At 43.2% G+C, this 15,347-nt stretch overlaps 1 protein-coding gene across 2 annotated transcripts in view; it reads right to left on the bottom strand.

Annotated features, from left to right (window-relative positions):
- ZSWIM8 (zinc finger SWIM-type containing 8) overlaps positions 1 to 15,347 on the bottom strand; it is a 60,575-nt gene that overhangs the window by 13,097 nt on the left and 32,131 nt on the right. For both annotated transcript variants that reach the window (XM_075422874.1, XM_075422875.1), the window contains exons 6-15: positions 12,402 to 12,483; positions 10,997 to 11,117; positions 10,454 to 10,655; positions 9,407 to 9,582; positions 5,988 to 6,996; positions 5,056 to 5,187; positions 3,942 to 4,121; positions 2,492 to 2,675; positions 1,769 to 1,867; positions 763 to 887 (exon numbers count right to left, since the gene is read on the bottom strand). In XM_075422874.1, coding sequence (XP_075278989.1) covers positions 763 to 887; positions 1,769 to 1,867; positions 2,492 to 2,675; positions 3,942 to 4,121; positions 5,056 to 5,187; positions 5,988 to 6,996; positions 9,407 to 9,582; positions 10,454 to 10,655; positions 10,997 to 11,117; positions 12,402 to 12,483 — 2,310 coding nt within the window. The remainder of the gene's footprint in view (positions 1 to 762; positions 888 to 1,768; positions 1,868 to 2,491; positions 2,676 to 3,941; positions 4,122 to 5,055; positions 5,188 to 5,987; positions 6,997 to 9,406; positions 9,583 to 10,453; positions 10,656 to 10,996; positions 11,118 to 12,401; positions 12,484 to 15,347) is intronic.

Genomic DNA, 15,347 nt, shown 5'->3' with positions numbered 1-15,347 from the left:
AACACTGCATGACCACATTTTCTGGATTTGTCCAATTCAACTGTTCATTCTCCACACAAAATGAACACCACGAGTGTGACAGAGGACTAATTTGCAGATGACTGATATTACAGTGTCTCTGTAATACCCTGGAGAAAAGCACAGCAAAAGCGCTTCTCCTTTAGGACACAGAAGGACACTACTAATATTCTTGCTGGGTAGAAGTCTTTCCGAATACAAAAGATTAATAAAGCCCTTCCTGAAGCTTCAGCAGTTTTCGAGATTTTTTTTTATCTCCTTTGGGGTGGAGGGGTAAAGTTTTACTCTTTCTCTTACATGGGAAATTAAGGCACAGGTGGACTGAACTAGTCTATCAAAGAGGTGAGAGGTTAAGAAACAAAGGCTTTGTTAGACATACTGTTCTGCAAGCCAACATCCCTGCAGCAAAACAGAATCAGTCCCCAGACCACACACGCTGTGGACACTGAAGACTCCTGGGACAAAGGACTTGCCTTAGCAGGTAAGCAAAAGCACTAAAAGCAGTGAGAACCCATCTCCCTACTGGACCTTAAGAAACCTAGGGAAAGAGTGCCTCTTCCAGGGCAACACATACTGCACAATCAGACTTTGTGTCAGCGGAAGAATGTAAATACCACAGCATAGCTTGTAAACCATCAGCACACGACACAGCAACGTACGCTCACTGACAAAACTATCAAATCCATCAAAACCCAAACAAGGTTTGCTCTGCATCTCCCTCTCCCCTTTGCAAGGGAAACTCACCTTCTTCAGCTTAGACTGATCATCCTTGTAAGTAATCATCAGGGCGAGGGCCAGATCCCCTTTCTCCCTCCGGGTGCCTTCACACAACAGAGGATGTTCTGCTTCACTGACAGTTGTTTTCATGCCTGTAGGCCAGAAAAGAGGGAGCAAAGAGACAAGTGAGCCCACGGGACTACACCACATCCTGAGCACTATCTACACCTCAGACTATTTCATTCACCTCAGTGTCATAGGCAAAAGAAGATTTTTGTTTCTTTCCCTATTTTTCTGTTAACTTCATAAATACATCCTGAATAAACAGGAGCTGCTGTCTGTCCCCAGAATATTAAGCTTGCTACAACTGTCAGAACAACCAGATCCTAATACGCCCTGAGAAAAGAGTCCAGGCAAGCCTGCAACTCCATCTTGAAACAAACTCTTCCAGTTCCTGCAGAATCTACAAGCCAGCATTCCCACACCATAAAGAACTCGTCCTCCTCCTTTCAGAGATGAGCCAGCCGAGGACAGGCCTTGTTTAATCCCTTTTACTCCTTTTTGCATGCTGCTTTAGAATGGGCATATGGTATTGTCAACGTAATATATATAATCACTGCTTTGTTGCTGAAGCTGATAAATGAGGCAAGAATCCAGTACTACGCTAAGATCCTGAATTATATGATAATGCTTGAGAGTACTTCTGCTAGTCTTTTATTAACGTTGTCTAAACTCTTCTGAAATGATTGCCTTTTGTTCTCTGGAACTGTCCATCTCCATTAAAGCCCAAGCAATACATCTTCCATGACAAAAGAGCATGAAGAAAGCCAAAATTCATGTTACTACTTTGACACTCAGTTGCTGTCCCGTATCCCCCTTCCATTTTTCACTGCTTTGCAAAGGCACCTCAACCCTGGTTCTGACAAACCATGCAAACACTTTCATTTCTGCACCAAACTAACTCCCACCATCCAAAATAAGGCAGGATGCAGAACATGGATGAAGAAAGACTTTTCTTGTAAAAGATTCTTACCAAGAGCAGCAACAGCTGCCTCAAAACCAAGCTCTTCATCTCCAGGCATTTCATTATTCCAATTACGGCTTGGGGGTCTAGAGCCTGTAGGAGAAACCACTGAAAGAAGACAACAGAATTAGCGCTCAGCTTTCGAAACTAGGACCTCAAGGCAAAAGCCATTTCTGAGAGCTTTCTGTGGTCCTATTCCTAACCTTGCCCCAGTTTCACGACCACAGCACTGTCTTGGGATTTTTTCCCTTTCTCTCTCTAAACTCAGACGGCTCCAAACCAGGCAGATATATTGCCAAGTCAGTCTTCTAATCCCTGGTTGCTGTGTTCTTTTTTAAGCACTAGATTTTTATTAGCTTCCTCTGAACATAACCAGCATAAGAGCAGAAAAGTCAGTCATTTATAACTATTTTACAAACCCACTCAGAGTGGTATGTTTCCAGTTGTTTTCAAATGTAAGCAGAAGGAAAGATAGTTCCACTGGGGCACAAAGTGTCTTTAAAGCAACATGGAGAGAAGTGCAAGCAACAGCGTATGAAGAGTCAAGATCAGGCTGTTCTTAAACAGCAGTTTCTTTGTGAAAACCCCTCAAGACCGGGCATTTCGGAACATGTCCTGTGCACACCCCAGCCAATGCAGACAGTAGCAGGCTGGTGGTGAAGGGTTGACGCTTGGACTTCATGATCTTACAACCATTAAGGTTGGAAAAGACTTCTGTGATTCTGTGAGTACCTGGAGTGCACAGGACATCAAATATAAAGCTAGCCAACATCAGAGGCAGGACAGGACGGTAATCGCACAACGTCCCTTCTCGCAGTTCTTCAGCTCTTCCTCGAATAGTGTTCATCTCGTTAGTGCCCAAGGGAATCTTCTTCAAGAGGGCTACAATCTCAGACTCCTGATATGCCAGCTTCACCTGGTAGCATCCACAAGGAAACAGAAGAAGCTGTCATCAGCACAGGCCCTTTGGGCAGTGGATTATTTTTCCCTCTACGTAAAGTACAGCAACAGTTTTTATTGGATCATTAAATTATAGCAGCTCTTAGCACCTTAGCCACCTTTACCATTCTTTCCATACTGAACAGAGATTTTCAAAGCTAGTAAAAGTCTTGCCTCATATTTATACACAATTTTTTTTGCTGAAGTCATCATTCTTGAGCTACATACAGAAAAAAACACGTCAGCTTTCATAAGGACATCAGGAGACGCGTTTGACTGGATACATCAGTGGAAAAGGTGATTATACCCATTCAAGACAACAGAGACTGACTAGCAGAAGAATGGGCAGGGGTGGCAGCATGCGTGCCACCAGGATGAGGACCATTACATTTCAGCACTCTGTGCCATTCCTGCATTCTCTCCATTCTTAACATGTGACAGTGATTCTTTTCTTGTAGGTAGCAAGCGACTGCCAATCTCACGATCTTCTAATCAGACCACTAGAAGTACAGATAAGTAGTGCAACAAGTGTAGCTGGTGGATACCTAGCAACGATACACACCCCCAGGGACTGCACAACCCTGCAGTGAGAAGCAAGGTGGCTGCAAGTCACACAGACAAGGTTTTAATTGGACACTTTGAAACAGGAAGCCTAATACTCATCACGGGGTGTCCAAAATAATATCCCTGCACAGTGCATGTATTCACTTGCCAGCAAATGAGATATCAGCAACAGCAACAATTTTCAAACATGTAACAACTGCACCAATTCACCCTAAGGAATAAGTTTCAAACCATTTCACCAATCAAATGTGGGCAATTCCATTTACAAATGGCTTTCTTTTCCCCAGATTAGCCCAGCAAACTGGAAACATATTTAAGATTAGAAGTAAGCAAGCTGCTCTAATTGAAATAATGTACTCATAAAAGATTTTGCACTTATTTACATATTTTCAAGCCTGTAGCTTCATGTGAAATTAAAGGCCTGCTGGCACATGAGGTCTGAGCTTCCTATCAATGAAGGTAACAGCAGATGAAGTGATATTTCTCGCCATTTTTCCGGCAGATCACTGTGTGCTAATGGGACGTGCACACAATCCATTTGGTCCCACCGCAACCAATTTTAAAGAGACACATAAAACCATAACCAAACTTCAGGAGTTGAAATGTAAACCACACAAGCAAAAACACTCAAGCAGCACAATGTTGCTTATGGCTGCTGCCTTTTTAAGATGTTTCCTACCTCCAGAGCCTTTGTAGAGGCAGGTGGTCTCTGCAGCTCCAGAGCAAACATTCCTATCCGGAAGGCCAGGTTGTGGTACTCCAGCCGCTCACTCAACACAGTCAGCAAGAAAGCAGCTTTAGACAAGGTGTTGGTTGCCATCCACGTCTGCTTGCTGGTTGAGACCTTGTTCTTTTTGCCCTGTTTGAGGAGGAATTTGTCACAGGACACTTTCCTAAGCATCCTAAATGATTCTATGCTTGTCCTCCTACCCTTGGCAATAATCAGTAGACAGAAGAACGAATAAAACACATTTAAATTTTATTCCCTTTGATGCGGAATCACAAGTCCCAGTGGCTACTGATGAACATCATTACCTCCCCTATCTCACCCCAGCACAGCACAGTGGAAGAGCTGGGCTGTTGATAAGACATATGTCCACTACCGGACTGACGCTGTGCAGGCAGATGCTGCATGCCTGTCCCTTCCAAGGGAACCCTTCCATACAACTTACACTGCTTTGTGCCACTACAAGCGGTTTTCCAGAAGTTTATGCTTATTTCGTTCCTCTCCAACCTTCTATCCTGAAACAGCAAAACTTCTAACATTTCCAGTGGTGCACATTATGCATTAGGAGACTAAGGTTTTGGAGAGAATCACAAGAAACAGGGTCACCTGCACAGAGCTGCACAAAAATCAAGACTTCTTATGGCTGCTGTATAACCTCATAGCACACAGTAGCAGATCTCTCTTAAACAAAACATCCTTTGAAGCTGATGTTAAATAGGGTGGTTTATACAACTGATTTAAAATAGATTCCTGAAGGAGCTGCAGCTTTTAACAGACAAACCAAGCTTCTCTCTGAAGCATAAGGACAAGCAAAGAAGGTTTTAACTAAACTCGAGTTTCTGAAGACTCTGATGGCCTCTAATTTTCTTTCTCCCTTTTATTCACACCTACACACAGAGTGATCAGGCACATTAATGACATCAGAGAAGTTCAATCCAGGCGAAGCATCAGTGAAGGGTTCTGAATCACAACAAATGAGAAATTCCTAGGAATGCTGTTGTATCCATCCTGCATATTCCTTCTAACATACCTTCTACCCCCAAAACTAAACAAGCTCTCTCTATACCTTGGTTGGTGGCTGCTCCACTTTGAGATCTGGAGGGTTGGCCAGTAGGTCCCTGGCAAGCTCTACGGTTAAGCGGCATGCTTCATTACTGTATCCATGTGCATAGAGGGCCTCTGCACAGGCAAAAAGGATCTGCAAGAAAGAACATATGGTCATATTCAAACCACACTCCCCCAGGCTGGAGCTAGCCTGCTCAAACCACTTGTCACAAAGACTCTGCAAACACAATTCACAATTAACTTCAGCCACAGGTGTTCTCAGTGTCCTCCTTGACTGGACCTTCACCACCATCCCTTTAAGCACTCCTCTAAAAAGCCTTTTCTTCCATGATTAAGTTCCACCCTTCCTTCAAGGGCTAAAAGAGATCAGAGAACAACTCAAAAAAACCTAAAACCCAAACTGACTGACTGTAACTATTTCCATGCATCTCCTTTTCATCTGCTTGCTCATATGGGTGCAAGCTCTAAACATCTTTTGAGGTTATTACAAGAACATGACACAGTCTATTTAGATTGCCTCTGGCTTTCCAGAGAAATTCTGCTTATATGGTTGGATTTCATTTTTCCTGCTGGGCATGTCTGGGTTTTACCTATTTTTAATTTCAGCTCGATTTTGCCATTTCCAAGAGTGAGAATAGGTAAAAAGTTTTACCTACATTTGTAAATCCTGGAGTGCAAGATGAGATGGGACCAGCTAAAACTGGGACATGCTTGAAGTTAGCACAGAAATAGGGAGTCAAGCTTGTGGGAAACTGATGTGCGATACCACTGCCTTAACACTGCAGATACCTTATGATACAATGACAACATTATAATTAAGCACTTGATTTAACAACTTACTAGGTTAAGTGTGAGAGCTGGAAGGGTGGTGAGACCATGATGTATATGATACATAAAACTGCAAAACAGTGTTTTGAACTAGATTCAGCTCACCTCCATCCGGTTCTCCTGCTCCAGGGGCTTTATGCCAGCAAATACATCCTGCTCCTCTTCATTTCCCCCTTCAGCTTTGTCATCGTCTTCCTTGGCTACCTCTTGTGGATTCAGATAGTAAACCTGGTAATCGTCTTCCTCTTCTCCATCATCCCCTCCCCCTGCTGCACCATTCTCTCCCACTTCTTCTGGCTTCAGGCTCACGCCACCGCTGTTCTCATCTGCGGAAGGCAGGTCATCATCCCCACTACCCACTTCCCCCACGGGATCCTTGGGCGATTTCTTGGCCATCAAACTGCTCCTGACACTGGGCTCAGGTCCCTCAGAGAAGTACACCCCGCCATCCTCCTCAAAGGCATCCCTGTAGCTCCTGCTCAGCGGGCTTTCTGTAAAACTAAAGGTGTTGCTGGCTTCTGCCCCCAGGGCCAAGCTGCTGTCATCCAGGCTCATCTCTGCCAAGTCCGGCTCCAGAGAGCTGTCTTCACTGCTCATGCGGCGTTTCCCACTATGTTTGCTGGTCAAGCCTTTGCTCACTGGCAACTTTGCTTTGCCCACTGCAGTCTTATACACAGCTTTATCCCCTTCTGCTGAAAGTCGTCTCAGAACCCTCTGCGGTGTTTCAGAGACAACTTTCCGCTTTCCAGTAAGTTCCTTCGGACGAACTGCTGGCTCCTGGGGAGAGGGACGCAGCCTGTCCCCCGGCTGCAGACATGGTCCCCCGTGCTCCTGTCCGTGGGTTCTACCAGCCTCACAGGCAGTTTCCGCACACTGCAACCGGCAGCTCCTCACCTGGATGGCCTTTACCCAGCAGAATGAGTTCTTCTTGTCAGTGCTGCTATATGTGATCCCAGGAATGGGATAAGCTTCCTCCCAGTTGAAGTAACAGGCCTCTACAGCTGGCTTGAAACCCTGGAAGAGCTTCTCCAGTGATTTCTTGTGCTGACCCCTCTTAACGTTATCTATGACTTTGAGCTGCCACTGTCTGAGCTGTGAGCAAAGGTCCCTGCGCCTAAGAGAAGAAGTAAAAGGACAGGTTAGATAGCAGAAACAAAACACACCCGCGACAAACTACTTCTTAGCCCACGGAACACCTCCTCCTTTTGGTTAGAAACATCTTCTGCTGAATTAAGCATAGACACCATTAGCAAGAAGGCAGGCCGAAAAAAGGAAACAGGTATATTAACAACCAAGTCCTAGACAGGCCCACGATATAGAAACGAAATGTGAACAGTACCAACGTGACAACCCGATACATACTGGGAGTTTCACAGCGAAACACTGTCTGTCCTGTTTGCTTGTCTGCCCTGAATAAGGTCTGAGTGATGCCAGCCTCAGCAGAGTGAGACCAGCGAGTGCCATGGGGAACTGCTATCGGAAACATGGACAAAACAGTTTGCAGCAGCTGTGAAACTGCCCTGTGAACAACTCCAGCCAAGACATTCGAAGTACAATCTAAACTGCCTACCCAGTGAAGCACAATGCCAGACAGGACCACCTAGTCTACCTCCCAGGCACACACCTCTTTACCCTGATTTGCCTGTCTAGAGCCCAACAGTTTAATGTGGGCTTTAGCAGGCTGTCCTTGGGCGACTAAACTGTTGCAAGCCATAGGCATAGAGCAAGCAAGACAAAAATAACTGATGTTCAAATAACTCCAAGGAAGAAACAAGCTGGCAGGGTTATCTAGACTTAAATTCCACAGCAGTTAGTCTCATGCCCCGTATTACCATGGGGAATAAAAAAGCATTTCTGCATCTCCCAGCTCCAAATATCGCACAGGGCCTAAGCATATGAGCAAGATTACACATCTGAGGGATCTAATTCTAGCAGAGGAAAAGACATTTCTAGAAACTGCACCAAGTGTCTCAATCGACTGACATCTTGTTTCTTCCACAGATTTCAGAGATCTGAGGTACAAGCCCAACACTTCACTCCTCTCAGATTTCCTATCGCAAGCAAAAGAGCAAAAAATCAAATGGAAACGTGGTGACCCAATTTAGGTGCAAAGGGTACTAGGACACAAGGGGCTAAACAAAATGGACTGCTACTATTTGTCCACTACAGACAGGGCTCTGAGCAACCTGATCCAGTTGAAGAAGTCCCTGCTCACTGCAGGGGGGGCTGGGCCTTTAAAGGTTCCTTCCAACCCAAACCATTGTATAATTCTATGATTCACCAGAAAGAACAGCAAGGACGGGTAAAAGAGGTTCTTCCTGGTGACTATTCAAATGCCAAGAGAACAGGTAATCACACAGGAGCATTGAAATGATTCATGAGCTCAGGTAGGAGATCTGAGCAAATTTGAACTGCACCAAATCACTCCAATGTGAATACACATAGCACAACTTCATACTTTATTAAAAGCCAAAATCTTTTATGGCTTTCCTGTGTGATCCGATTGATGTTTCTGTTTATTTTAAGCCTCATTCCCAGTTTCCTACAGCTTTTACTTTGTCTTCATCTGCTGTATTTAGCTGCTTCATATTGCAAACCGTACAGGACAGAACCTGCATCCATTTTAGTGTCCCTGATGCACCTTACATAGATTGGGCATTTTATTAATATTACACAACAATTCACAGAAAGCAAATCCTGCTAATGTGTAATTGTACTGAAAACGCCATCTTGTTTTCATTTGTTCTGAAAATCTTTTTCTGAGCATTTATTGCACATTAAACTAATTCAGTACATTTTACACTTCACATTTTGTAGACTCGATGTACAAAAATTATTATGATGTCAGCCACAGTATCTCAACACGAGCCCTCAGTACCTCCACTGCTATTCAACTAGTGCTAAATAAAGATGGCAGCGATTTACCAAGGCACAGTATGGTTTAGAAACCTGCAGAAGCCTCGCAGGTTTTCCTCAGATAATTGAAAACACTGACTGAAAGTCATATACTGGTGACACTGTTTACCAATACACTGCAGAGAATAAACTCCCTAAGAGCACAGAAAGAAAGAAACGGTTCATCTTGAAATAGACAACAGTGAACGATTGGGCTAAACAGAAATCCATTAAACTGCTGAATAGTTAAATTTAGAAAGCATTAATATTTATTGGTAGCCGAAATTTAGAAAGCATTAAAATTTATTGGTAGCCGGTGTTACCATTCAAAGAAATGTTCTCCATTGGGACACTGAAATGCAGAACTACACTCATACATAAAAGAGAACTCTCAGAAAACAAATTATTCACACTACATGACATTGCTAAAAGTGAGCAGCGATAGCAATTGAAGTTTAAAGTAATTATAGTGCTCTTGAAGCTTATACAGCACATAGTCCAGAGGGACTAATAGTTGAACAGGTAATGAGGTAATGATACAAACACAAGAAATCTACCCGAGGAAACTCTTGAGTGTGCTTGAATGTCACAGAAACAAAAGCGAGACTGGATCTGGTTCTGGTGCTCACCTCTGTGGACTAATTGTTGGGTCAAGGACAGCCAGCCTCCAAAGAACCACCATCTCGTCACACATACTTGCACAAGCATGAGCAGCTACTTCTGACTGGCCATTGCTGCGCCCCGTGTGCCCGCTAGCACTGCTGTGTGACGCCGACGTTCGCACACTGTACCACCAGCCGGTTATCTGCAGAAGACAATGTTCAGTGGAGCTGTGTTGTGGCCAATGTCTCATCATCTGCTCTCACTTGACCTCATAACCACAAGGAAATGGGATCTGTAGCTAGTACCTTGTTTTCATTTGACTCCAAATTAACTATGAGCATTAGAGCAGTATTGGTTTGTGAGAACTAAGGGCCTCTCAAAATTTCTCTGGTTAGAAGGCACATGGCCACAGAACAAAACACTCACAGGAGGTTCTCTTACTAGAGGCCTTCACACTTGGAGGGAAAAAGTAAACAAATGTGATGAACGAAGCGTTTCCATTCACCTGCTCAAAGCTGAGATATGTGACAGAGCAATAATGAAACTTACACTGCAATTTATATTACAGAGTGAGATCAGTGTCCTGAATTGTCAAAGGAAATCTTTTTCTTAATAGTATTATTAAAAATATTAAAAAATGTATTACTTAAATCCATCAAAATATATCTTCTACAAAACCAACAAAAGAATCTGAGATTCTACCACTCAACATATATCTTTAGTTTTTATCAAAATAAATAGCTCATATGTGATGTACTTTGTTTAGAAAAAAACACATTAAAACAAATCACCTTGGCTGGGCAGAAATAAATGTGCAGAACTTCAGACTCTATGTGTTCATGTTAAAAGGACTGAAGTATTTTTGGGACATAGTGTTACCAGGACATGACTAAATCAGCACAAGAGCAAACTGTAATGTCATTTTAGCGTGGAGAAGTACATGCCCACAACGCATACAGACTGTTCAAAAAAAATTTATTCAGCCATGGATTGTCCAGGCACATGGCACCAGGCACTGGCTCAGTCTGGTTCCCCAGGATTTCCCCACGCACACAGCAGAGAGATTTAAACACCTGCTCGTAGTTGAGACACTGGTCAGTCAAAATCTCCAGCAAAGGAGCCGCATTGCTGTCCCGTCTCTTAAACATCTCCCGCACAATGGAAAGCAGGTTCCAGATTCCTTCAGGCTCTCTTCCTCGCAGGGGACGCAGGAGACAGGCCCACTCAGCAGCAGCTGGTGGCTCCGTGGAAGAGAGATACATTGAATTCACATCACTATAGATAAAACAGAAGAGCAGGGATGAGAAAAAAAATAAATCAAGCACAGCCATACAAAACCCTGAGTATATTCTACATCCAGAAATATACATGCACCTTAAATGGGACAGACACGCACAACCTGAGAGGATGCATAATGAGACTGAGAACACCACACAGATAAAATACTGTGCAAATATAGAGTGCTCTACTGAAACAACATTGGACAAGCTATGCAAAAATAGAGTCCAGAAGAGTGACCGCAAAACTAGGCATCATGTAAGGGTACAGGCTACGCAGTGAAGGAGCTTACAGGTTACACGAATATCCTACTTTCCCTTCAATGGGAAACAGTTTACCTGAAAACAACAGGAGAGGGTCCACAGAATTTATGAAGGGTTTTCTTTATGTTGTCACTCAGAGTAGATTCATCTAAGTACCAGGTGCTTTGATCAGATGCAGAGGGTCCAGCAGTGGGATCTGGACAAAAAACCAACACATACACAGTCTTCAGGCTTTGAAGGTATTTTCCTCTGTGTGCCCAACCACAGAGATTATAGGGAGCACACAGGCAGTGTCACTCAGTTTATTTTGCCCTTTGCAGAACTCGCTATTCAGAACTATCTCAAAATGCTACCGTAACATTACCTTAACCACTGACAACACTAAATCAGGAGACGGGGCTGGCATGCTGAATGGTAGCACTACAGCCAGCGGGGCCAGGAGAAATTCAAGGACTGTGCCAACAGAAACGTCATGAAATTCATTGAGGAAAATCGTAAACTTCTGTAGCTGGGACAGAAAACCTCACGCATCAGTACAGACTGAAAACCAAATGGCTGAACACCTGATAGGGTTTGGTGATTACGGTAGATGCCAAGCTGAACACAAAACCAATGGCAAACTCTCACTGAAAACACACAACAAAAAAAAAAACAACCTGCAAACTGGGCTATATCAAGGAAAGCACAGCTAGCAGATTTAAGCAACTTCTATTATCCCCTCTACCTGGCACTGGTGAAATTACACCTGGAATAGTGTATCCAGTTCTGGATCCTCCAGACCAGGAACAATACTGGGAAACCAGAGAGGATATAATGGAGGGCTACCAAGATAGTTGGGGGCACAGAGCACATGACCTATGACGTGAGATTAAGGAAGATGGGCTAATTTAATCTAAAAAGGAGAGGGTGAGAGGTGATCGTTAACAGCCTACAACTACTTGGAATCACAAACACAACACAGACAAACTCTTCTTGGTAGTAGAAAATTATACGAATGGGTACACATATTGGACATCAGGAAAAAATTCTTGACCAAAAGGGTAATGCAGCACTAAAACAGGAACACTCTGTAACATCTCTGGTAACAAAGACTTGGCTAAGCTAGCCCAAGCCACAGCTAACCCCACCTAGTGTTGCAAACAGTCCTGTTTCACATAGGAGGTAAGAGAGGTCCCCTCCAATCAACATTTCCCAGAGTCTATAATTAATACCAACTTAAAAAGAAAAATCTTTTGCCAGAAGGGTGCATTGCCTGATGCTCCCTTCCCCTGCACACACTCTGAGGCGTCCATTACACCAGCAAGCGCCTGTTCCCGTACCAAATATACATGCAAGCACCTGTACTTATCCCTTTTACGTGACTACCAAGCTGCAGCCGCAGCTACAGAGTAACAGACCAACTGAGAAATGCAAAGCAATGGAAATACATCCGCTTCCTACCTGTGACACAGATTACTGAAACCAGATACATCAGCGTTACCTGGGGCTCCGCACACTGTGTTGATGGCAGTAGACTGGGAAGATAACAGCTCATCCAGCAAGCGCTGAGCGGTTGGAAGAATCTGAAAACATGAAGCAAGCTTTCAATACACACAGTATTACTTATCCTGAAACACCCAGCCAAAGATCTGCCTGAATTTTCATGACTAAAGCACTCCCATAATTTCAGAAGTATCAAATACACAGTCACGTTTTCACAAACGACGACAGAGGGTGCTAATGATTGTACAATAGCAAAGCAGCTGCTACGCCCTCGCCTCTCCTTTCTCAAAGCAACCGTCTATCCAAGGCTGACTTCCTCCATTCATACCCTAAGAAGCAAACACAAGCATCATGGGTTATTAGTTCCCTTCTCATTTCTTAGCAGTAGGAGCCCACAGAGAGGGGTACCACAGCTAATTTTGAGAAAGATGGACGTGACTGCAGTCAAGGTCACCATTTCCCCACACTTCAATGTTCTTTGTTTCTGGGTCCCAAATCAGTTCTCTAAAACCCAAGCAAATGGGAACAGAGAAGTATAAATTACATCCCTGCATAACTTTTTGGTCAGACCATAGCTTATTTACCATCCTGTTAGTAAAGAGACCATATAGGTATTAACTCAGACTCAACAGTAAACTAGTGCAATTTCAGCATTAAACTGCTGCGATCATAGCTTCTGGACAGTTCGGAGCATAAGCAGAGAAGGCTTACACCCAACTGCAAAATCCTAAGGAGATATGTCTTTAACGTGCTCTTTTTGAAAGAAAAATGCATAGTAGAAAGTGTTTTTTTCCCTAAACTAAGTCTGGGCTGAAACCGTAGATCCATTTAACCTCTAGCACGCACTCTTACAACAGGTTAGGCATACAGGTAGTATTTAAATGACTTGCAAGAGAACATCTGATCTCCCCCACCTCTCTCTGTGCAACAGCTGAGGTTAAAGATCACACTTACTGCAAAGCACCGCATATACAGTGCACCTATACTTGCAAATAATACGGACCCATCTCAAACAGATGGAAGGAGAACAATGCTTCAGAAGGCTACTTTGCATTTGAGTCACCTGAAGAAACAAATTCAGCATTCAGCTATTCTTGTACCTTTTCCCACTACTACATATTTTAATTCACCATGAAGCAGAAAAGTCACAGGTCTAGGCAATGTCACACCTTAAGGTTGAAGCATCAGGAATCTGTAGTGACGCTCCTTCAGGCATTTTTGTCAAGATATTCGTATTTAATTGGAATAGGAGTATTGGCTTCATGAAGGGAAATAACTCTTGGGAGAAGAACAAATTCCAGCTGCTCAGAATCACTGACATTTTCACAGACATGGAAAACATTTCCTACAGAGATTTTGAAAACATCTCCTTATCTACCTGCATTCCTACAGACCACCATCCCTTTACACGTGAAAGTAATTCAGCACTATATTAGCGTACCAGAGTGTAATTATTAAGCTGGAAACAAGCTTATTTACGTGTACAGCCTACTCTAATTCTATGTCATGTAGTCAAAACATGGGGTCCCAAGGTACCAGAGTGTCTGCCTCCGTGCAGAAATCTTGAAGACTGGGAACGAGACTGTTGGAAGAATTTGGGACATGCTTTGCCTTTTTCAAGGGAACTACACAACGCAGGTTAAGATGCATCTGCCCATAAACCCCAAATGTTTCTGTTTCTTCTCTTTGCCCATAAACCCCAAATGTTTCTGTTTCTTCTCTTTTTCAGCACCCATCAGACAATCTGGCAAGACAGTCATAATGAAATTAAATAATCCAGATGTTCCTGGGTGCACAGCTGGTACACATGACCAAAGGAGAAATAAACCCTGCAAAAAGGAGCAGACATGGAATATTTGAAGTAAATAACTCGCATGCCGTTCAGGAAACAGCTACCACCACGGCTAGCCTCTCAAAATCCTCCTTTAGTCAGCAGCAGAACTATGTGACATAAAGCTCCCAGTCCGTAAGGGAGATGAAAAGCTTCGTTATGTGACGCAGCACAAAGCACACACTACTGGTGCTGAACTCTCAGCAACAGAAAAGCAGCATTTTTATATGACTTTCATATTATATGATTCCTCTATTTCCTCTCATAAGAAGATTAGTATTTCTGTAGGAAATTTAGAGGACGTTTTAGCAATAGACTTAGTGTCCCAAGCACAGCACCATAATATGAAATTTAGGCACATGCTGACAGTAGCCTAACTCCTACTTGTAAGACGTTATGCACGCACTACTGTAATGTGACAGATACCCATGCAGGTCAGTTTTTCTCAACCTCCTTTGGCTGAACCAGCATAAAAATGGTGCCAAGCCCTTATATTTTTAAAGCAAACATTTCACAGTCACTGAGGTATTCTTGTGTACTTTGTGCAAGCATTTTAGGCAGATGATATAAATGACCCGACCTTGAACAACACAGATATTTAAGGAATAAGAGAACAGATTTTGCCTTTGACCAACTAAATGTCATGTCTATTACTTTCCATAACCGAAATGATCCTCATGAATCACCAATAAGCTATACTGGGGAAAGTCAAAGTGTCACCAGCTGGGTGCATTAGAAAGCACCCACCTAAGGCACACACTACACATCCCCTGGGTAGTCCTCTCCCCTTAACTACGCAAATACACAAAAAAGAAGCCACCTGATTTGTTCTGACCAAAGTTTTTCACCACCATGCATTTATTTTATTGCGTTTGATCTTCCACCAGCTAAGCGCATATTCACGCTACTATGAATAGCCACCACTCTTCTTTCTCCTTTTAACACACTTCTAATCTTTTACTCGGCAACAGACAATTGTCAAATAATAGAATGGCAAACCTGAAAAGGGCAAAAAAGTGAAAGCCTTCCCAGCAACTCACAATCAAATAGCATAACTGGTTATCTGGCAACAAAAGATGCCATATAAATTGACCCAAAATTAGAATTTAACAA

Source organism: Opisthocomus hoazin, chromosome 6 (assembly GCF_030867145.1).
Source record: "Opisthocomus hoazin isolate bOpiHoa1 chromosome 6, bOpiHoa1.hap1, whole genome shotgun sequence".
Taxonomy (NCBI): Eukaryota; Metazoa; Chordata; class Aves; order Opisthocomiformes; family Opisthocomidae; genus Opisthocomus; species Opisthocomus hoazin.
This window is presented reverse-complemented; position numbering and strand designations above follow the sequence as displayed.